Source organism: Ctenopharyngodon idella, chromosome 15 (assembly GCF_019924925.1).
Source record: "Ctenopharyngodon idella isolate HZGC_01 chromosome 15, HZGC01, whole genome shotgun sequence".
In the NCBI taxonomy this organism is placed as follows: Eukaryota; Metazoa; Chordata; class Actinopteri; order Cypriniformes; family Xenocyprididae; genus Ctenopharyngodon; species Ctenopharyngodon idella.
The window spans coordinates 24,368,790-24,392,231 of record NC_067234.1 but is presented as its reverse complement, the minus strand read 5'-3'; the positions used below and the strand labels follow the sequence as shown (position 1 = coordinate 24,392,231).

At 36.6% G+C, this 23,442-nt stretch overlaps 1 protein-coding gene across 1 annotated transcript in view; it reads right to left on the bottom strand.

The window, feature by feature from the left end:
• The window catches only part of tyw1 (tRNA-yW synthesizing protein 1 homolog (S. cerevisiae)), a 70,284-nt gene that overhangs the window by 46,463 nt on the left and 379 nt on the right, over positions 1 to 23,442 (bottom strand). The window contains exons 2-8 of the mRNA XM_051862553.1: positions 23,101 to 23,231; positions 22,517 to 22,651; positions 20,390 to 20,491; positions 19,096 to 19,290; positions 18,733 to 19,011; positions 17,594 to 17,713; positions 6,111 to 6,243 (exon numbers count right to left, since the gene is read on the bottom strand). Of these exons, the coding sequence (XP_051718513.1) occupies positions 6,111 to 6,243; positions 17,594 to 17,713; positions 18,733 to 19,011; positions 19,096 to 19,290; positions 20,390 to 20,491; positions 22,517 to 22,651; positions 23,101 to 23,231 (1,095 nt within the window). The remainder of the gene's footprint in view (positions 1 to 6,110; positions 6,244 to 17,593; positions 17,714 to 18,732; positions 19,012 to 19,095; positions 19,291 to 20,389; positions 20,492 to 22,516; positions 22,652 to 23,100; positions 23,232 to 23,442) is intronic.

Sequence of the window (23,442 nt, the reverse complement as noted above, 5' to 3'; positions counted from 1 at the left end):
TCTTTTATGTCTGCAAATAGCTCGCTGGGGCAGAGGATGTAGGGGAGGTGTTCGCTCGTCTCTCTCGGAAGAACCGCATCTGTTTGGATAGAGCCGGGATCAGAGAGCAGGTTTGGTTTTAGCTGTGAACGCTCTATATTTGGGTAGCTGAAAGCCGAGACATGCTGAATCTTCACATCATGAGGATTCATGTGCATAGAAACTGTGAAGCACTAACATATTAGTGACACATCAGTGAGCCTTAAAAATAAAGCCAGTTTATGGCCAGGTGATATAGCTAAAATGATTATACTTTCCAGGCTTTTGATCAGATTTGATGTACAATCACAGTATTTATAATGAATTTGAAATGGTTTAAAACCAAGCACTTTTCATTTATTGTATTTTGAGCAAAAAGGCAATTATACACAAAATGCTGAAAGAAATAGTTAAAAATTAAAATAGTTTTGCTCTAAATTAATACTTTGCACCAACATGTGACTCATGAATAACCAGCGATATTTAGTTACATACAGGGCTTGACATTAACTTTTTTGCTCACCAGCCACTGTGGCTAGCGGTTTTCTAAAGTTACTAGCCACAATTTTGACATCAATACCATGAGGAAAAACTGCCATATAGATATTTTTAATATTATCTCATAATTTGGCAGCAGGTAAATTAGGCTGCTGTCACTTTAAGACCTGATGCACGGATCCATTATACTGTTACACATGCATCAACTGTTTACGTTCACTTAAAACATAACTGACTTTGTTTTACGTGAATACTTTGACATTATTTTGGGTGTATATAACAGTTTAAGTGCAATAAGCATCGGAAAAGAACTCAATTTAGTACTGAGAGGCGGCTTTATGTGCGCACACTTTGAGTGCGAGCACAAAATCTGCAGGAATGAGTAAAAGTATGTGCAATATGTGCAATCTCACGCCGAAATTCAAGCCCTGTAACACCAACAATATTCATCTGGAGTTAATAAAACAAGTGAGTGAGGGGAGGCGGGTTTGTGCGTCAACTCCCTGTCGAAGAGATTATAGCGAGAAAGCGCAGCTGGTATCGTGTTTCTATTCTGTGGAAAATGAGTATTGGAAGCATTTCAGATATTTCAGTATTGATATGTATTGAAAATTGTACTCAGTTTATTATTTCAGATGCCTTTTTAAAAGACTACAATTTTTTTGTGTATTATATATAAAATTCAACCCACCAAAGTGGCTAGAAGGAGTGACTGTGTTACACGCCACTGCTGAAATCCACCCGCATTTGGCGGCTGTTAATGTCAAGCCCTGGTTACATATAACAAGACATTTTAATAAATGTAAAATACGACAATAGATGCCTATGAACATTTCTGAGTGATGCCATCAACAAGTTGAAGCAGAGTTATGAATCAAACCAGCAAAATTGACAGTTTGAACTGATCCCAGCAATACACGCTTAGAACAGAAGTGGTGATGTAACATGGAGACAGAAGTTCAGACTTACCACAGTAATACATTTTTTTCTAAATACATTGCTGGAATCATTACAAAAATTTTAAGCTTCATTAAATTACTAATTAAACTATTGGCAAGATCTTAAGGCTTCATTATCTACAACAACAGCATAAAACAAATGACTAAATAGCTTTTTGGCTAAATGGATAAAGTTATTTAACCCATCAGCACAGTTGTTTGAGCCAAATGAACTACATTTTGGTGAAGAAAAACATTTTCTTTGGCGTAACATGCACAATAAGACCAGGAGTTTGTGTTATAGTAAATGGGGTTAATTTTGAGTTACTATACTGAGCATTGAGCAACACCTACAACAATTCCTATTCAGATTTGGGGATAGATTAGTGACTACTTGTGACAATATATTCATGACCATTCTAAGTAAGTTTTATCTATCAAGGTTGATCAGATGTAAACAAGGGCACAATACATGGAGAGTCTGCCAGTCACTGGATATACAGAATTTCCTCACAGTTTAGTCTTTCTTGGGAGAGACTTTACAAGATCAATGCACTGCTATGGGATGATTTTAGTTTCACTACCTCAGGTTTTCATTTCAAGCTGTTATTTATGGCGCGAGGTGAATGAAGAGAAATTTCAAGGCTTTAATAGAAAAAGAAAAAGAAAAAGAAAAAAAACTTACATCAGACTCCATCACTCTGACCAAACACATTTGCCCTCTTTTTCTGCTCGAGCTGCTGTAATTCTTCTGCTGTTAAAGGAAGTGACTTGAAGCAATCTCAGAGTTCTTTTGCTCTCTCCCTCATTCATTTTTAAATCATTGCTAATAATGCCGGAGGGAATCATTTCAGTTTATCATTAAAAGAGCAAAAATAACACAGAGCGAGAGGAGGTTACCAGTCAGCCCCTCAGGAAATGAGTGTTATATAATCTCACATCAGAACCTTCTCTAGACTGCAGGCAAGATCAGCTAAATTATACACATTTGTTTGTACGTTCACAGTTCACAACTCAACTTGCAAAAACAAACCACCGGGACATCACTCCATTTAGGGTGAATCTCACAAATGAAATGTCTAGGTTATATTTCCTTCCAAAATAAAATGGAAAAAAATTGAATAATCAAGAAATTCACAAAATTCACAGTCTTGAGCTGTAATATGTAAATAAACACCTATTATTTGATTCATAATATATAAATATGATTAAAAAAAAAAAACCTTTTCTTCATGTCAGTGTTTTAATCACCCTGTAATGGGCTATTTTGAGAGAATGACAAACAGACTGTGCATTTATCATCTTCTGTTTCGATATAAGAACTATTTTCATGCTATAGCAGACAACCAATAAATGGCTGATATTAAAATTACGCATTTTTTTCTAAAAAAAAAAAAAAAAAAAAAAAAAAAAATTAAATAACGCTAAACTAAAAATCAAATTTTACTGTAAATGCTACAAGTGAATTTACACCTCACAAAATAAATGTTCAGTATGAAAGGTGGATACTCATTGTGAGATTTCATAAAGATTAAATTTACCTGTTACAAAATGATTAGTTTTTAAAGATTTAAACTCGATTACACTGGAGTTTTTTTTTTTTTTTATTATTATTTATCGATCAGTATATATTTTGCATTCTCATTTCCGTTATTTTTACATTTAGACGACATATTCACTTGTCATCTAAATGTAAAAATAACAGAAATGAGAATGCAAAATATATACTGGATCGATAAATAAAAAAATCGAAATGGTACCGACATACAGACATCCCTACTTGAAATTATGGAGTGATATGAGAGAAATGAAACTAGCAAAAATGTTACTGCAGAATGCTGAGATTGAACAATTAGAATCAAGTATTTCAGACAGCTGTGTACTAAAACAGCTTATTTGTTCCTTATACAGTAGGTAGTCAACCAAAATGCCTATTACCGCTACGTGTAACGCCGCCGGAGCATTAAATGCAACCCAGTGAAACTTGTTGCAAAATCACCACCAGGTGGCGCAAAGGGGCGGTTTGCACCATTGCGTAAGGCTGCTGTGACATTTGTACTTTCAAATGAAGATAAAATAACAAAATATATTACTGGTAATGATAATAATAATAATAATAATAATAATAAAACATTTAATCTCGGCTAATTATTTATCATACAAGTGCATGTTCCAGCTATTTAAATAGCCTACTGTAACAGTGAAATATTACAGTGACGGCATTTTGGGTAAGAAATGACCTGGACACATTCTAGACAGGTTGGGTGAAATTCCCCCAATACACTGTCTGCATTACCAATGATCCCAGGAAAAACAGGACAATATTAGCTCAATGAGTGTCTCATACTGTGGAGATCTCTTGGTCTCTATTGATTCTGAGTTTGCTATATCAAGCATGTTAACCTAACAACATGCTCAGAGGTGTTGCACATTGCCGCAAGCTCCGTGGACACTGATTGGTAGTACACACAACCTTGGTGGAAATGTGAGCGCCGGCCAGCCTCTGGTGTAGTGTGTGTGTGTGTGTGTGTGTGTGTGTGTGTGTGTGTGTGTGTGTGTGTGTGTATGCGGCTGGAGGCAGGTTGTGCTAATGAAAGGTGTGGAGCTAGAAACTCAAGGGAACTCCAGCAGCAGGAGAGGAGTAATTGGGCTTTGCTGCATCATTAAGCTCTGTTAGGCACAGTCACACCATCAGAGGCTCCATCAGAAACCAGACGACTGGGGTGAAATTTGTAGTGCACAATAGGAGAAAACTTGCAGCTCCGCAGCCAGTTTATTAATAACAAACGTGCGAGAACGCTTACGGAAAGCAAAAACTGTCAAAGTGTGAGAAACAATCATAAATGAAACTAGGTTTACAATAACAGGGTGACACTCTGTCAGCGCCAAGGACCTAATTACCATCAGGGCCCTGGCATCCAATTTTTTTGATAGATTAAAAAAAACAACATCTCAGACATATTCAATTAAAGCTGCTAGGAAAGCAGAAAACAACTGTCCATCATCAGGGAAATGGGACACAACAGTAAACAGTAGCTGGGTTTCCATTACAGATTTGCACAAAACTTTTGCGATATTTTCTAAATGTCGATAAAAAAACTATTGCGAAATGACGGCGTTTCCACTAACTGATGTCATGCGACTAAAACGTAATTTTTCCCTCTCGTGAAAAGTCATTCCAAAAATCCTGGCAATGGATGTTAGTAGGTTTAAGCTATGTTTAATCGAAAAAGACGTAGGCGTGTTATCCAAGCATTAATAGCAAGGAAATCCCCTTATACTTGGCAGCGGCCACGTTTGAGTTGTTTCTGGGTGTTTCTCCCTCCTATCTGCTTCGAGGTCTTAAAAAATTGTGGCATTTCTTTGTTGTTTAGAATCTAGTATTCCCGTAATTCTTTTGTCTTTAATGAGTTTAATAAAGAACTTTGCCTCGTCTTCTGTTCAAACATAACACACCATCTTTAAGGAATGATTGACTTTTATGTACGCCAGGTGACCTGTAAATGCGAAAAAAACTTTCCATTGCAGTTTTGCGAAATATTTCTTTTTTCGAATTGGCCAAAATCCACCTCATGCGAGCGTAAAAACTTTCTTGCAATACATGGGAGTTTTTGTGAAATTGATGTGTTTCCATTGGGCGTATTTTCAATTCGCAATTAAAATTTGCGCAATTTGAAGGGTAATGTAAACGCAGCTAGTGAGGCGCTTGTGTAGCTTGTGTGCTTAAACTGATACAGAAGCTTATTTAAAGCTATAGCTGTCGAACTTGCAGAGCTAGTTTAATTTTAAATGGCGAGAGATGAGTTTTTATTAGTGGTGGACCACTATTACTATTGCTAATAATTAAGGTTAGGGATCTAACCACAAGTTTTGAACACTGATGCGTAGTCTTGCAGACGTCTGCTATGGACACGGAATCACAGCAGCCACTACTCCAGTCTTCAGTGTCACATAATCCTTCAGAAATCACTCTAATATACAGATTTGCTGCTCGAGAAACATTTCTTATTAATGTTTAATATTTTTGTGGAAACCGTCATACTCTTTGACAAAAAAAAAAAAGCTCAAAAGAACAGCATTTATTAGGAATAGAAATCTTTTGTCACTTTTGATTAATAAAAGGACACAATTTATTTCTTTAAAAAAAAAAAAAAAAAAAACATACTGACCCCAAACATTTGAACAGTAGTGCAACATATGATAAAATGTCCAAAATAATTTATAGAATTATTTTTTATATCAGAGGTGGAACTGAAATTGTACGCATGCAGTGAAATTCTCAAAAACTTAAAGATGCTAAAAAGGGTTTTGCAAGCTAAAAGCTACGAACAAACTCAAGCTATGTGCCAAATGACAGGAAAAGAAAATAACTGCACATCAACCACCCACAATAACCTAACATTATAGTGGTGAGTACTGCATGCAAATATTGCATGAAAAACAACCACACTTCCTTCCCAGAATATAAAAAAAACTGTTGTAAATATAACACGAACAGTGAATGTACAAGGACATTCAATTTTTCATTAAGCAAAGCAGATTGATGTACTTGTACTTGTGTGCAGATATCCGCTGTACAACAAAATTTTCATTTCTGTCACAGACATCTTTCTATGCGTGAGTGAGTAACACAGGCGGGTTAAGGTCATGCTGTACCTTGTTTAGTCAGAGCATCTCTCAAGGCAGGAGTGATCATCTCTCTCCGCTCCTCCTCTGACTCGCTCTTCCTCACTCCATTCTGCTTTGACAGCTTCACCCTCTGGGACTCATCTTCATCTCCCTCCATCCTCTGCAGCACATACAATCACAAAGAAAAAAAGACACAAAACCAGTCACATATTGGGGAAAAAAAAAACTCATTCATAGTTACACAACCAATGGCGGTGCGTCAGTCGAACAAAATACACTGAACCTTCTCAAAATATTATTCCAAAATGTACGTAACAACTAAAGTGATCAAATTAACACTTATTTTATTCTGTTTGCTTACTAATGTGCATAACTCGTAAGGCAGCCCAGGCGTTTTAATCACAGCTTGAGGTCGATCATTTAGACGACAACATTGAAAATACATCTTACCAAAATATTGAAAATAAAAAATGTTGGTTTGGTGGTTATGAAATGCCTGAGCCAAAGTCTATCATCAGAATGATTTGGTTTAATTCCTTCCCAGAAGCGTTTCACACGATTGCGCTCCCAAACACCAGCATCCGAACGCAAGAGAACATGACAGCGTTTATTGCGTTTCGTCTGCCGCTCTGAGACGCATCTTATTTATGATGGAGGAAAAAAAAAAAAAAAAAGCAGAAACTTCCATTTTATTACTGATATTTTGTGCCAAGTTCCAAGGAAGTGATGATTTTGTTCTCTTGAACACATGGGATGGAAACGCTGCTTTATTTGCAAATGTTTTATGCGATATTCCAATTTTGTGCACAAGTTAAATTTGCAGCCTTGGATGGAAACAGCTACAGACAGACTGAACTGAATTGATCTGAATAATGACACTATTGTTTTTAGAGTTGCTTTACAACTGAATTTGTCCCATATCTGATTAAGTTTGCATCATTGATTCTGTTATTGAATGATGTTATGGTGAAATTTGTTATTTTTCGTGTTAACCATTTTGACCAAAAACAATAAACTGTGGTTTTAATTCAGAGCAAGCAGCACAGCAAAAATAGACTCGGCTGCGAAACGACCGTGGCACTGCTGCTTCTGCATTCAGTGTGAATGCTCTAATGGGTTAACATGGCCGCCAAAAAAAAAAATACACCCTGCTTACACGTCCAATGTGAAACAGGCCTTAAAGATGGTTTTCCATTTGTCATATATCACATAACACACTTAAAATCTCCACAGAGCTTAATATTATATTGAACTGTAATTGATGTAATTGATTTCATAAATCAAAGGCTAGGAAACAGATGCTGCTTTGACAATGATGGCACCAATGGGAGGATTTAAACAGAAATGACACTTACGGCCATATGGTTCTGATGAGCCACACTGATGAAGGTCTTGGACTACTATCACTGACCTTCAACACTGAAACGCTCTTATGTGAACAGACTGCATTAAACTATTGCAATTCCAGGTTGCACACATTCCAGAATATACAATCAGCTGGAAATCAAGCCTGACTGATAGTTCCTGCTTCTTTTCCCTAAATGTTACTATTCCATATTTCATCCCAAGTACATATATTATGTCGGTATTTGCAATTTTTTCCACACTAAAAGGTCAGAGACAGTCTAGTTTTCAGATTCAGACACTGTGAGTCAAAGGTGCAGTGCTGTACATGACAGACGAAGGGAATAATCAGGTTAAGCTGGACTCCATAGGTCATAGTAGATGCTCTAACCCTGACAGCATGTCACAGTGCATTCAAAGGATCTGTGAGAAATGTGGTCCATAAAACCCAAGTTGTCAAAAAAAAACGAATTACTAAAAAAACACCAATTTATCAATGTAAGGCACAGTCTGTGCTCTTACCTATGGAAGCTTGTTTCCGTCACTGAATTAAAAAAAAAAAAAAAAAAAAAAAGGTAATTCTGACAGAATTGCGAGTTTTTATCTCGCAATTGCGAGTTATAAAGTCAGAATTGCGTGATATAAAAGGCACAATTGTGTGTTATAAAGTCAGTATTGCGATATAAACTCAAAACTGCGAGTTATAAAGTCAGAATTGCGTGACAAAGTCGAAATCCTGACCTTTTTTTCTCAGGAAAAAAAAAAAAGTCAGAATTGCGAGTATAACACAATTGCGAGTTATAAAGTCAGAATTGTGAGATATAAACTCGCAATTCTGAGTAAAAAAGTCAGTCTTTTTTTCCCTCAGAACTGGACTTAACTCGCCATTGCGAGTTTATATCTCACAATTCTGAGAAAAGAAGTCAGAATTGCGAGTTTATATCTCACATTTGCTTGAAAAAAATGCCAGAAATGCGAGAAAAAAAAAAAAATCAATTGTGAGATAAAAAGTCACAATTACTTTTTTTATTTTTTATTTAGTGGCGGAAATAAGCTTCCATACTTACCATACCCTAGATTCAATAATATATTTCAAATAAAAACTAAAACTAGACAAACAAAGTATCAATATTTTTGCTTTAGCTTTAATAAAAAAAAATAAATAATAAATAATAAAAAAAAAAAAAAAAAACAGAAAACAGGGGGAAAAAAACCTAAACAAAACAAATCTAATCTTTTCCAGGCGGTCCTAAGCAATGTTCATTCAAACTTCAACATGCTCGTGTAAACAAATATGCACTCCTATCAAAAATGAATCTCTCTTTCAACTGAAATATAGGGCTTCTGTTCCTACAGGCGCTTTTTTCTCATTAATTTTCCTACGAGTGGCACGTCTCTGCCCTGTCACAGTCTTGCTTTGATTTGTGTTCTTGGACAAAACTTTGAGGTCCCTCAACATCCGGTCTGAGAGACAGGTGCTAAACCAGCCGCTGTGTTTCAGTGACTTTGTTTGTTTGTTTCAGAGTACACAATGTCCCTTGAGCAAAATCCAACAACAAGAGCGGGTGGAAGGCACCAGGTGGGGTTGGGTTGGCAAGCGGACATTATGCCCTTTCACAGCGAGATCTGTCGTGGAACTGCCACGCACAACGTAGAGTTGACTAGGCTGCAATCTGTCACGCAAGATTCATCTCGCAGTCTCTGCGCTTTCGTCCTCCAAGCTTCCCTACTGCAGAGCGTCGCTCTCTGCACCCCTCCTCTTTCAGACTGGCAGAACTAAAGCAGCTCTCTTCAGCTGGAAACGCTCCATTTCCCACAAACCACCCATGCAAGTGACAGCGGCGATGCAGGCAGTGGCCCTGCAGAGTTCAGGCTGAGCAGCTGACACATTCAGACTGACAGCCAGCCAAAATGACGACAAGCCGCTCCAGCTGCCGCACGTCCGCACACGGGCTGATGTGGCCGCGGGACAATGCCCAATGCCTATCCATGAGCCGTTATCTCAATTTCCACCTTGCTAATACTACACGGTGAAAATACTGCCTCAGTCCACACTTGCACTAAACCTATGCATGACACTTAAATGTGTGCTTTGAGGTGGTGTATATAATTAATCTGCAAAGACTCAGCAGAATATAAAGATAATGTCTCACACAGGAGCTTTAAAGGAACAGTTCACCTAAAAAAAAAAAAAATACTGTTATTATTTACTTACCCTCATGTTATTCCAAAACTAAAAGTTATGCTCTGGAACACACACAAAAAAAAAAAAAAAAAAAAATAAATAAATAAAAATTGAGAATCTACAGATTACAGTTGCATGGAAAAGACTTGACGACTCTTCAAAAAAAGATCAAATTGTTTTGTTTCACAGAATAAAGAAATTCATAAAGGTTTGCAACGACGTGAGGGTGAATTTTCATTTTTGGGTGAACTCTCCCTTCAATGTGAAACGTAAGAGGCTCTTAAGCAGTGACTATTGATTTTGGGAGTGAAACTGAGTGAGTCTATATTCCGGTTATTACCAAATTGGATATTAGAAAGGAGTCAACAGTTTTAGGAGGTATTAAGGATAGGGACATTCTCAATTGTAGAGAACATTTAACTGTATAGAAATAAGGACAGTGCAGGATATTTTACCTATACTTTTGGTCCACTTTCCCGGGAGAGAAACATAAAAAACATACAATGCTGTTCAAAAGTTTAAGGTCAGTAAGATTTTTTTTTAAAAGGAATTGATACTTAATTTGCATTAAATTGATCAAACATGACAGTACATTGTAACAAAGTTACAGATTTCAATTTCAAATAAACACTGTTCTAATGTGAAATGTTTCTTGAGCAACATATCATATTATCATCATATTAGAACAATAATTTCTGAAGGATCATGTGACACTGAGGACTGGAGCAATGATGCTGAAAATTCAGCTTTGCCATCACAGGAATTACATTTTAAAATATATTACAATAGAAAATTCGGAACAAAATATTTTTGATGAAATCCAAGGTTTTTTTTTTTTATTCCCCATAGAAAGCAAAGTAATTACCACATTCAAGGTCCAGAAAGGTATTAAAGTCATCGTTAAAATAGTCCATGTGACTACAGTGGTTCAACCTTAAAGTTATGAAGCGACGAGAATACTTTGTGCGCAAAAACAAAACAAAAATAACGACTTTATTCAACAATTCCTTCTCTACCCTGTCAGACTCGGACGTAGTTGACGCAGTCCAGCGATTCTGTGTTTACGTCCAAACACCGGCTCAGTATTACAAATATAACAATTATGCTTGTGGTATTTTACTCCGTGAGACCTTTCAAATGACATGACATGACTATCTGAGCTGTATGATGTTTTTGACATATTACATTACATTATGAAATACTTTTTTTTTTTGTACTAAATTATGAAAACAATTTTTTGTTTATCAGCAAATAACTTAGCACTACTTAGTTAATCAAATTGGCTAAATTCATTGTTAAGGTCAGACTCTAAGCTTTCAAATTACACTTTTTTTGTGTTAATCAAGGCAGTAGTTTTGAAAAGTATGATTATTAATTTTTTCATAGATAGGTGGCACCCACGGGCGGTACACTCCATTTTAGAGGGACTACTCAGCATTCGTTAATAGTTGTTAAAAATGGTTAGATGCATTAAAAAGTTTCTAAGCTTTAAAACGAAACCTATTTTGTGTTTTCAGTGGTTGCTTGGCTCTAAGGGGTTAAAGGTGCAGTGTGCAGATTCTGCACCACTAGCAGCACCATATGAAACTTTTCTCAAAAAGGTTTCTGCCACTGGTAGCACAAACCTTATCAAAACTCACGCCAATGCCAAATGTAACCTACATAGTGCCACTGCAACAAGCAATGCAGAAATTGCCACAGAGCCATACACAGAAGCCAATGAATGGCTTACACATTGTCTCTGCACCTCAAACTTGTATAGAACAAATTATTTTACATTAAACTTATTACCTTTATGGTCAGAAATACATAGGAATAGGAATTATTATTGAGTTCTTTTCATAAAACCACACAACTAAAGCAGTGCAGATCATACAGGAATGCAATGTCAGGAGTCTGCATTAATAAAGCCAAGATACAATATGTCTCTGATGCCATCTGGAGCCAAAGCGGAGTAATTCTACACACGTAAGACCAATATCTACACAAACTAGGCACTCTGTATTTCACAACAGTTGTCATTATTCCATAGTCATTAATAAATCATTTTTCACCACTAAGAATATGAATTATGCATGCATCTAATGATGTCTTGCATATTATCTAATATGAAATAATATACTGAGAAAATTTATATTACATTAAAGAGCTCTTTCAAAAATCTTTTCACTGCTCTTAAATGACAAAAATGATAGAGCAGATGAACATTTAAGTGATGGTGTGTTTCTCTTCTGAGTTAAAGGTGCAACTGTCCTGGGAGAGCATAGAAAAATGAAAAACTCAGAGTTAAATGAACCAGTTAATTAGATCAACATAAGAGCACCAATGCATTGCTGAACCAAAGGGTTATCAGATGTTTGTGATTTTTAGTGGAGCATCGAGCAGTGACTCGCACAAACAGTAAAAGGTAGACAATACTTAAGTCAAAAGACACTTCAACTTTTTTTTTTTGTTCAGGTTTAATGTTAAAATAACTTCTCTTATTGCAGCTAAATGTGCAGAAACCAGTTGCACACTGTGGCGTTATCAAAAATTACTGTTTGTTTGAGCATCCTGACCAATCTGACACAGCAACACTGGCTCAACCAATGGAGCGGGTTTGAAGTGGGACTATCTGATTGGCTGACTGATGGTGGATGGGACGAGCATTCAGAAAACCTGAATGCTGGATATTCTTGCAAATCTGTCTGGTGACATTAATGACATAGAAGATACATTATGAATTTCATGTCTTATGAATGTGCACCCATGATTTAGAGGTCAAGTGTGTCTTTTTTAACATCTAACTTCTAACATCTAACAAATAATCAAATTAAGTGTATATAAAAAATGCTGAGAAAAGTCCCTAAATTAAAATATTTAGATAAGCCAATTTTCGGATCGTTACAGTTCTGCACTCACATGCATTAAATTGAACTAGGATCTTCGGCCATTGCATCAGTCGTGAGCCATAAGCGCAGTGTTTTTTTAAGGGTGTTTTCACATTCACATACAAATGACCCAAACCCAGTTCAATTAAAGTGAACCAGTAAGGGAACCAGCTGCAAGTGACCTCAGTGTTTTTATTCACAATGTAATTGGGCTTAAAAGGGGACTCAATTGAACCACAAAAGTACCAAAGCAAAGGAAAAGTGTAAGGAAAAGTATGGTTCATCTGTGGGTCCTTTTAGGGGGTCTGAGATCATTTGGGGTGTTTGCATTTCATGTTATATCGGCCTGAGACTGCTTGGAGTCCTCAAACAAACTAGTTGTGAAAATGCCCAGGGATACAGCAAAGTACTTCAACTTTGTAAAATGTGTCTCAAAATCCCAGCATTCCCCTGTAGTCTTGATGTTTCTGAACACAAATGCTTTCATATTTGATAACTAATTGTACTACATTAAAGGGTTAGTTCACCCAAAAATGAAATTTCTGTCATTAATTACTCACCCTCATGTCGTCCCTAACCCGTAAGACCTTCGTTCATCTTCGGAACACAAATTAAAATATTTTGATGAAATCCAAGGGTATCTGAACCACACATTGACAGCAATGTCATTGCACCTTTTGAGGTCCAGAAAGGTATTAAAGACATTGTTAAATAGACTACATGACTACAGTGGTTCAACCTTAATGTTATGAAGTGACGAGAATACTTTGTGCGCAAAAACAAAACAAAAATAACGACTTTATTTAACAATTTGAATTGTTGTCATACGCAGTTGACGTAGTGAACGCAGTGCAGGCTTCCGTGTTTACGTCCGAACGCCGGGTCAGTATTGGCAGAGGCTGTTCACATGAGCAGCACGACAACAGAGATTGTATATTATAGGGAGATAAGAGGGTCTGTATCTCTTACCATTGGAGAAAGCGTGACGGCTAACTTAATCACGTGTGGCACCTCTCAGCCTATCGTGTAATGGCAGTGACATCTGTCGCAACATTCCCTAGTCTGCCTTCTCTTAAAAAATACATTTTTATCAAGCTAAAATCTACATATAGTTCCCAACGAAAGTATTGTTTAGTGTAAAACATGCTGAAGATTAGCAAACAGGCTGTCGATTAATTAAATGATTAGCTATTTCCCCACAAAAGCTGTTTAATCAGCATAGTGAAACCTCTCATCCATTGACATCCGTTCAAAAAACAGCCTCTGGTCTCCTTCCCTGCGTACCGCCAGAGGCGGAGCGTTAGCATTAGCCGTTACGCTTTTTTGGCTAAAGGTTGCAGGCTTGCCTTCCAGTGGCTTTGACGACGCATGCGTGTGATGCTGACGCAGGAGCCTGCCAATAATTAGTCGGCATTCGTAGAACGTAGAACCTGGAAGCGCTGGACTGCGTTCACTGCGTCAACTGCGTATGACAAGAGTTCAAATTGTTAAATAAAGTCGTTATTTGTTTTGTTTTCGCGCACAAAAAGTATTCTCGTTGCTTCATAACATTAAGGTTGAACCACTGTAATCACGTTGACTATTTTAACGATGTCTGTAATATTGCTGCACGATATATAACGCATGATATGAAAAATAACATTGAACTTGAACGTGATTCTTAGTGCGATTATGAAATCGTACAGGCTACGATTGTTTTTTTTTTTATGCGCAGCTTGTCAATGAAGTATGACTCCAAATACTAATCCATCTGAAAGCACTGCGAGTTTGAGTCGATTATAATGTACATTTAAAAAAGCAACACGTGTCAAACATCTTTTCAGACATGAAGCATTTATTAACATCTTGTCCAACAAAAGACAACATTTAATAACATGTTTTACTCCAAACTCACTTCATAAAGACAGTTGAGCATCCTTCTGTGAGATGATGTGGCTTCTCACACAGAATAAGGCAGTCGTGTGTTTATTAGTCATGTTTAATCAAAGCGTTTCAATCTTCTGTTTATTCAGCTACAGCGATATGACCCGTGTTATCATCTTCTGCTGCAGGATATATTTGAGTTTCTACACAAGAGCGCCCTCTGGCTTTTAGATGAAGAAGCATTTACTACTGATCACAGAGCCGTACAGCTCTGACAAGCTGCGCATTAAATAATCACAGCCTTTGCCAAATCACGTGCGATTTTATCACAATAAATCATGCAGCCCTAGTCTTTAATACTTTTCTGGACCTCAAAAGGTGCAATGACATTGCCTGCCAATGTGTGGTTTAGATATCCTCAGATTTCATCAAAAATATCTTAATTTATGTTCCGAATGTCTTACGAATTTGGAATGACATGAGGGTGAGTAATTAATAACAGAAATTTCATTTTTGGGTGAACTAACCCTTTAATGCATTAAACTGACAGCCTAAGTAAATCAACCAATAACGCTATTAAATTTCATCAGGTTTTTTCATAACCCTATTTGCTCTCTCCTGTTAATTGTCCGCCAGCGTATAAAAATTCATAGCTTCTGGGACTTCATTCGATCTATGTATCGGGAACATCACAATCAACTGATTGCTTGAGCAGCAAACCTCATTTCCAAACACATCTTCTGAAGCTGCATCCAATTCTGAAGGCATCCATAAAGGGATCTTACTGGATTAAAGGGGGTTGGAATCCTCTCAGCTCTAGCGCTCACAGCCTCTCTGTTGCGAATAGGATGTGAGAGAGTGCGTATGTGCGTGTATGGAAAGATTTGTCTGCGCTTCTGTCTTATGAATCACTCCTGCGCACAGGCCTGTAGAGTGGGCGTCAGTGATCACAGTTCACGGTTACGTAAGTCCTCCCAGCGCCTGCTGGAGCTGCTGTCTGCTGTAGCAAACCATCTGCCACTCAGTCTCCTTCAATGGAGCCACTGCTGGTGACTCTCCAGCACTCTATCCTTTTAAAGGAAGAGCTCACCTAACTCTGTCATTATTTACTCACCCTCACGTCAGTCCAAAAACGCTCACTGACATTTCTTTTTTTCTTTCCAACACAAGTAGAAATTTGAAGCATCTTTAAGCAGCTCTTGCCACACAATGACGGCTCAGAGATTACGTCATGCTCCAAAATAGTACCTTCAAAATTGGTCCATACTAATTGTAGGCTATATTTCAAGTCCTCTGAAGTCAAACAATAGCATTGTGTGAGGAAAGATATTTTAAGAAATTTTAAGAAATTTAAAGGGATAGTTCACCCAAAAATGAAAATTCTGTCATCATTTACTCACCTTCATGTCCTTCCCAACCAATAAGCCTTTAGTTCATCTTTGAAACAAAAATGAAGATATTTTTAATGAAAGCCAAGATATTTCTGTCCCTCCATTGAAAGTCTATTCACCCAAAACTTTGACAATTCAAAAAGTACATAAAGAGATTCATGTGAATCAAGTGGTTTAATCCAGGCCTTCTCAAGAGACATGATCACTTTATATGATGAAGAGACTTCATTTAGGATTTTATTCACATTAATAGTTTTATAAACATCCATAAAATATGGTCAAAAGAAGCTCAACTGTACTTGCTTGATATGCCAGAACAAACTTTATTGGTTCTCGTGCGTCAAGCAAATGCAGTAGAGCTTCTGTTTATCATTTTTGACGTCCTCTATGTGTGTTCATTGTTTGTATGTGAATAAAAGCCTAAATTAAAATGTTCGTCATATAAAGTGATCATGTACCTTCAGAAGACTTGGATTAAACCACTCGATTCATATGGATTACTTTTACAATATCTCTATGAACTTTTTTAAGTGCCAAAGTTGTAGTTGTTTGGACATTCAATGGTTTCATTAAAAACATTTTCATTTGTGGTATCAAAGATGACCGAAAATCTCATGGGTTTGGATTCCAACAACATGAGTGAGTAACTGACAATTTTAATTTGAGTGAACAAACCCTTTAGCCATTATTCACTGATGATCTTCCCCTCTGCCAAAGTGTCTAGATTTAAAAATGCTGCATTGACAATGACTAGGGCGCTGGGTAAAAAAAAAAAATTGATTTCTAGATTTCAATCAATTCTCATTTTTATGAACTGATATCGATTCTTAAATCCAGAGAATCAGTCTTTTAGTCTATACTGTTTTCAGTTGATTAATGAACAGCATTGTAGTGCACCTCAAATCTAATAAATTTCAATGAGTTTTGTTACTTTTGATATGAAACAAAGTCTCATATTTCAAATTCTGTCCATTTTATTACGAAATTCAATCAATAAATACCGTTTTGGCCCTCTTTAATTGTGCCATGACAGATCACTATTGCCGCTTCAGTTCAAGCGAAGCACACATGAACGGATCATCTCTTTTGCTTTACTACTAGTTACAGCACAAAATAAACACGAATGAACATCAGAAGGTATGTTGAAAGATACTGTACAGCTTACCGAAATCCATATGTCTCATGTAATCATTCACTCGGTGTTTCAACCGTGGAAAGACGTCAGCTTGTAAACAATGTCATGTAATATTACGTTTATCTCAGAAAAGCCATTTTACTCTTCATTATTTAATGTATGTTTGAATAAATTCATCAAGTTATGACAGCCACCAAATTGGAGTAGAAAAAAAATTATGTAATTATAAAGTTAGTGTTACAACTTTATTATTAGAAAAACATCCTTGCGTGTAATGTGTTTGTATACAAATCAGTTAATTTAACCTTTAATATTAATGTAATACCAACTGACTCCGTGTATAGTATGCAGCATTGAGAATTTTTTCCTTGAGAAAAATTGCCATGTGCTGTACCTGATATAGATCCAAATTAATCGATTTCGAATTGAAATCTAATTGCAAGCATGTGAATCTAAATCAAGTCATGAAATTTGTGTCAATGCCCAGCCCTAATGGTGAATATAAATTGTTGTATAAAAAAAAGAGCCGTGGACAGACTCTTCAAAGGATTCTACCTTATGTTCCACGGAAAACAAAATAACCACATACGGGTTTGAGGTGTGAGGGTGAGTAAATTATGACTTTTTTGGGTGAACTATCCCTTTAAAGCCCTACTAAACGGCCTATGATAGAGCACAAACTGTAAGTAGACAAAGTGAACAGGAGCTGGTTTTATTTTTACCTTGGCTTTCTTCATACGATTCATCACATTCCCAAGGTCCTCCATGTCAATGACGGAGCCATGAGACTTCTCTTCCTCAGCAGAGGACTCCGCATCACTGCTGGACTCCATTAGCTCCTCCTGAAGAACAAATGAAAATCAAAACTTCTCTCAGAAGCATATATTGATTAAGTGTTTATGCAAAAAAAAAAAAAAAAAAAAAAAAAAAAGCCCCTATGTGCGTACCCTCAAATGAAATCCCGCAGGCACCCCTGAAGTGAACCACATCATATTAAAAGTCAACATGTAATGGCAATAATGTTGGGCGGGATTTTACCCATCAGGATTTGGTTGGATCAAAAGTGGGATGTAATATTATTGGTTAAAACTTGCAAAAGTCAGCACTAAAATACTAGGTGTACTATGTGTGTTCCAGGTGGTGGTTTACAGTAAATGGAGCCCTCTATGATATTCTGGTCTCTAGATACAGCTCAACTCCCATCTAATGGATTTACGGCAAATATAACAAGTCACTTTTATTGCCACTTTTAGAAATGTGGTTCTGGTCCAGATAAATGTAGCTAATAAAGTAATAAAGATGCTAAGTTAAAAAATTCTGGATGTTAAGACATATTTTTCTAATCTTGTATGACTTGTATGACTGTCTAAAATAAAATTTTAACAAATATCATGTGTAATTTGATAGCTATTAATTTTATTAGTTAGAACTTCTGGCGATTGCATAAAGCTGAATTAAATAACTTTGAAAAATAAAGTGCATTTTAATAGACTTATAAACAAACAGGGATGCGCTCTGTTTATTTGTGGCTCTCTAACCAGTGGAAATACAGGCGAGCGTTCAAGTAACAGCCTTTTGGTCATGAAAACCGGAACAATTTCAGTGGGAAATGGGAAAAATGGGAATTAAAGGTGCTTAACTTCATGAGAACAATGTTTCCTAAGAGTAAAATATATGAGAGTGACATCTAAGAGAATAAAATCTCCTCAGAAGTCTGTAATGTCACCCCTGCTGTTCAGATCCCATTTACATGAGTGCACCACAGACTGCAGGGGAACAATCTGCTCTCTGGGTGTGCAGCGTGAGAGCAGTTTCCATGACTACATGTGTTCAAAGACATCAGAGAGGAGGGCTGGCTTGCCTCAGAGTTGTTCTTCTCAGCAAGCGAGTGACTGTCCTCTGCCTCCTCCTTATGTTTCTTCTTGTTCTTGCAGCTGCCGTTCTTGCACTTGCCAGAGCAGGCTTTCTTCTCCCCTTTGGCCAGGGCCTGCAGCCGGTTTAGGAACTTCGTTTTCCAGGCCTGAAAGTCGGCCTGCACGCTGCCGTGTCGGCTCTTCACCACGTTGCAGTCGCCTTCTCCTCTGGTCATGATCCGTGCGGCACTCAGCATCCACAACCACTTATCTATGTTCTTACTGACCTGAAAACAGAAAATACATTTAGTGTAAGAAACATGCAGCACAATCCAATCAAAAATAGATGCTAAAATGCAGGTGTGTCTCACGGTGTTGTAATGGCCGACATAAACGGAGTTCCCCAGCCCAAAGACGGCATATCTCATTCCCTTCAGGTATGTTTTCCCATATCGGAAGTCAGTGGATGCTTCCTCAAGCCATTTACAGAACCATTCGGCGCTCTCAGTGGGCTGTCCGTCAGTGTATGTGGCCACCAGGAACACACAGATCATCTTGCTTGTACACTACAGAAGAATGATGAGAATGAAGAAATTTTGGGAAAATTGGGATTACTATAGTGATGGGTCATTCATGAACAGTTTGTTCATTTTGAACAAATCTTTAATATGACTCAGGAACAACGAGTTGTCTCAGAGAGTGAATGTTCATTTTGTGTTGACCATGCATGCACAACATCCCATAGGTTCTGTACAGGAAACAGAAATTATTTGTTCACCCCCAAGTCTTTGGGTCCAAGTCGTTTGTTCATTACGTGACAGACCCATAGGCTAAGGCTATGCAGTCTGTAGCGGAAACAGAAATTATTAGTTCACCTCCCAAATCTTTGGGTCTGAGTCGTTCATTCTTTTGTCACGTGACGTGACAGCCGTATTGGATACAGAAATTTGTTGATTTCCAACCTGTCTTATACAAACAAGTGCGTAGTTAGATTTTTTTTTTTTACTCTTACAGTTACGTAATGCATTTCTGGTCTCAAATTTCTTACAATTTATAAATTTCTGTCATGATGGTTCTTTTCCATAACATTAAATGTGGTAATAAAAAGTTGGCTGTCACGTGTTGAATGAACGACTCTGACCCGAAGAAGGTGGATTTAGCTCAACTATGCTCTGATTCAGAGTGTGAGAATGGACAAATTAAAATTAAATCCAAAAAAATTTTTTAAAAGTAGTTATTTCCTTTATCTGGCAGTACTGAAGACATTTAAGGAAACTCAAATTAAATTATGATTATTTGCTCTTTAAACTCTTGTGGTTTAATTATTTAAGTTCTAGTGAGATAAAACACTGATCAATCTTTTTACATTCTGCTCAGGGAGAAGTATTGTGATTAACTGCCAGCCTTAATATCATTTTTTTCTTTTAAACATTACTGTGGTAAGTGGTAATTGAAAGATATGGAGCTCCCAGTAATTCCTATTAGTATATTCTTAATTCCTAATGTGATATGTTCTTGTTACCATGACAGCATGACAAATCCTCAAGTTTAAATAATCCATTTCTACTTCCTCAAAGTTGAAAATGATCTGCCTCTCTGAAATGCAGTGTGGGACCAGTCCAGCACATTTTGGGCAGTGAAACACTGAAGACATGCTATGCTCACCTCCTCAGCCAGTCTGTCATCTGGGTCATACTCTTTCATATCTAGAACCTCACACTGGATCCCCTGAGTGCTGACATCTTCAGCAAGCTCTTTTGCAAACCCCTAAGCAGAATTAAGAATGGTAAATCACACATTTGCATGTAAATCTTTTAAATAGGCCATATCACGATAAACAAAATTATGAATTTATAATAAATAAATAATATATATAATATATATATATATATATAGACACACACACAATGCACAGCATAAATGAGCACACCCACTCTGAACAAATACAAAAGATATAATTTTTTAATGATCACTATTATAGTTCATGGAAAGATGGCAAAATTGAAATGTAGTTAACATATACTTAGATATACTTAAACATAGAAATATATGACATTAATATCCGTAAAATAAGTAAATTACCCAATTTTGTTTAAATGAAGGATTGCAGAAATTAATACACCCTAGATTTAATTCTACAAATGTATAATATTCTAGTACTTAGTATGACCTCCATAATTTTAAGTATACTGATATGACCCTTCCTGGCATGGAGCATACAAGTTCATGACAAATTGTCACATCTGTCCTGTTTAACTCCTGGATGTTGACCTCCTTAAATGCCCTGATCTTTAATGGGGAGTGTTGCTCAACTCGTGTCTACTGAATACCCCACAGGTTTTCAAGAGTGTTAAGACTGAGTGCAATACATGTCCACAGAAGGTTTTTCACCTTGGGAGAATGCATATTGTCATTGTCATATTGAAAAAAATGCCCAACAACGCAGGAAATGAGGAGAGGGTAGCATCTTCTGTTTTAAGTTTTTGTATTACATCATCACACAGTGGTGTGTGAATTCATGACAGCATTGGAAAAGCACAACTCCCCTCACACCTTCAGCACTCACAGCCATATTTAAAAGCTTTACTACCACTGAACTTTACTGTGGGAGCCAGGCACTTCTCACTGTACACTGGATGCTGTTAGATCCAAAATGACTGATTTGGTCTCATGAGACCAGAGTATTGATTCCCAGAAGTCTATATTTTGTAAATACGAGCCTTGGAAAAGGTTAATTGACTTTATTGTGCTTTGGCTACAGTAGGTAGTTCCAGTAAGGACAAGCACCATGCACGTCACTTCTGCAGACTGCATCTTACTCTGTGAGATAAACAGTCACTATTTTCATATCTTTTGCTGGCTGAGACACTCGCTTGGTATTTCTCCTGCTCTTTGTCTAGCAAAAATCACTCATCACTTAATGAAAGCTTAATGAAAGGCCTGATTATTTCAGGGGTCTTGTAACAAGTCCATTGTTTTTGAATTTTTGTGTTACTTTTGCTGTATTTTCACACTTAAAACAATGATTTGGTAATCATCTTGTACCACTGTCCTCTTCTGTGCTAAGAAATAAGTCTCCTGACAGTTCTCTCCCTTATGGTTCCATTGTTGTCAGCATCAAGTCTGAGAATGATTCAGTGGGCTATAAAACACTTTTTTTTATATAACACAATTGTCAAAAAAAAATACTTATCTTTAAATGTTTTGGTTCAACATACTTACCCATTAATCAAAAATTACCCTGAAATACCCTGAAAATCTTTATTTTTATTTTATTTTATTTATTTTTGTTTTATTTAATAATTTTTAGGAGGGTGTACTCATTTTTGCAAACCAACATTTTCTTAAAATCTTATTTTCCTGAATAATTTTGACATGCTGCTTTGGTAATTGATCAAACAGACTTGCTGGAACATTGTGATTAATCGCATCCAAAATAAAAGTTTGTTTACATAATATATGTGAGTGTACTGTGTATTTATTATGTATGTATAAATACATACACATGCATTTATCTATTTAACAAATTATTATTATATTTATATATAAAATATTTATATATAATATAAATTATATATAAATATACATGTATACATGTAAGTATTTCTTATATAATGTATGTGTGTGTGTTTATATTTAAATAATAAATATACACAGTACACACACTTATATTATGTAAACAAAATTTTGTATTGGATGCGATTAATCGTTTTAAATAAATAAATAAATAATAAATATATGCGTGTATATGCGTGTATGCATATGTATGTGTATGTGTGTGTTTGTACAAACCTTTGCTGTTCCTGTCTGTGATCCATAGAAGACTTTGACCCCAGAAACATGAATGACTTTTTCTGTTTCAGGTGAAAGTTCCTGCTTTTCTGCAGATTTATACAGCCATTGACTTACAGGGTTGACCACTTTTTTCTATAAAATAAAAAGACAATCTATTATGTTGTGCGCTCATTAAACTACAAGACAAATCCTAACAAAGACATTAAGTAGCAGAGAAGCTTTAAAGGGATAGTTCACCCCAAAAATGAAAATTCTGTCATCATTTCCTCACCCTCAAGTTGTTCCAAACCTGTACAAATTTCTTTGTTCTGCTGAACACAAAAGAAGATATTTTGAAGAAAGTTTGTAACCAGGCCGCTTTGGGGCACCATTGACTTCCATAGTAGGAAAAAAAATACTATGGAAGCCAATGGTGCCCCAGAACTGTTCAATTTCCCACATTCTTTAAAACATCTTCCTTTGTGTTCAACATAACAAAAAAATATATATACAAGTTTGGAACAACCTGAGGGTGAGTAAATGATGACAGAATTTTCATTTTTGGGTGAACTATTCCTTTAAGCTTAAACACACTTAATTACCTTTTTGAAAAGCATGTTGACAGTAAACCAGATTCCTATGAGAACAGCAGCAGCAGTGTACACATATAACCTGTTCTGCCACACTGACAGCAGGTAACTCTCAGTGTAATCCCAAACATCACTCAAAACACCTGTGAATGCAAGCAAATACAGTTTGCGCAAACTAATAGCACTTGACCTGTCGGGAATGATGTCACACAATAAGCGGGATTAGTTATTGATGAAAGAGACAAGCTATATGGAACAATGGCTGTGTCTCAAAACCTAGTAAGCTGCCTACCTAAACAGCATTGTTTACCATTATATCCGCGTTAAACAAAAACGCCGCTACTGGTAAAGAAG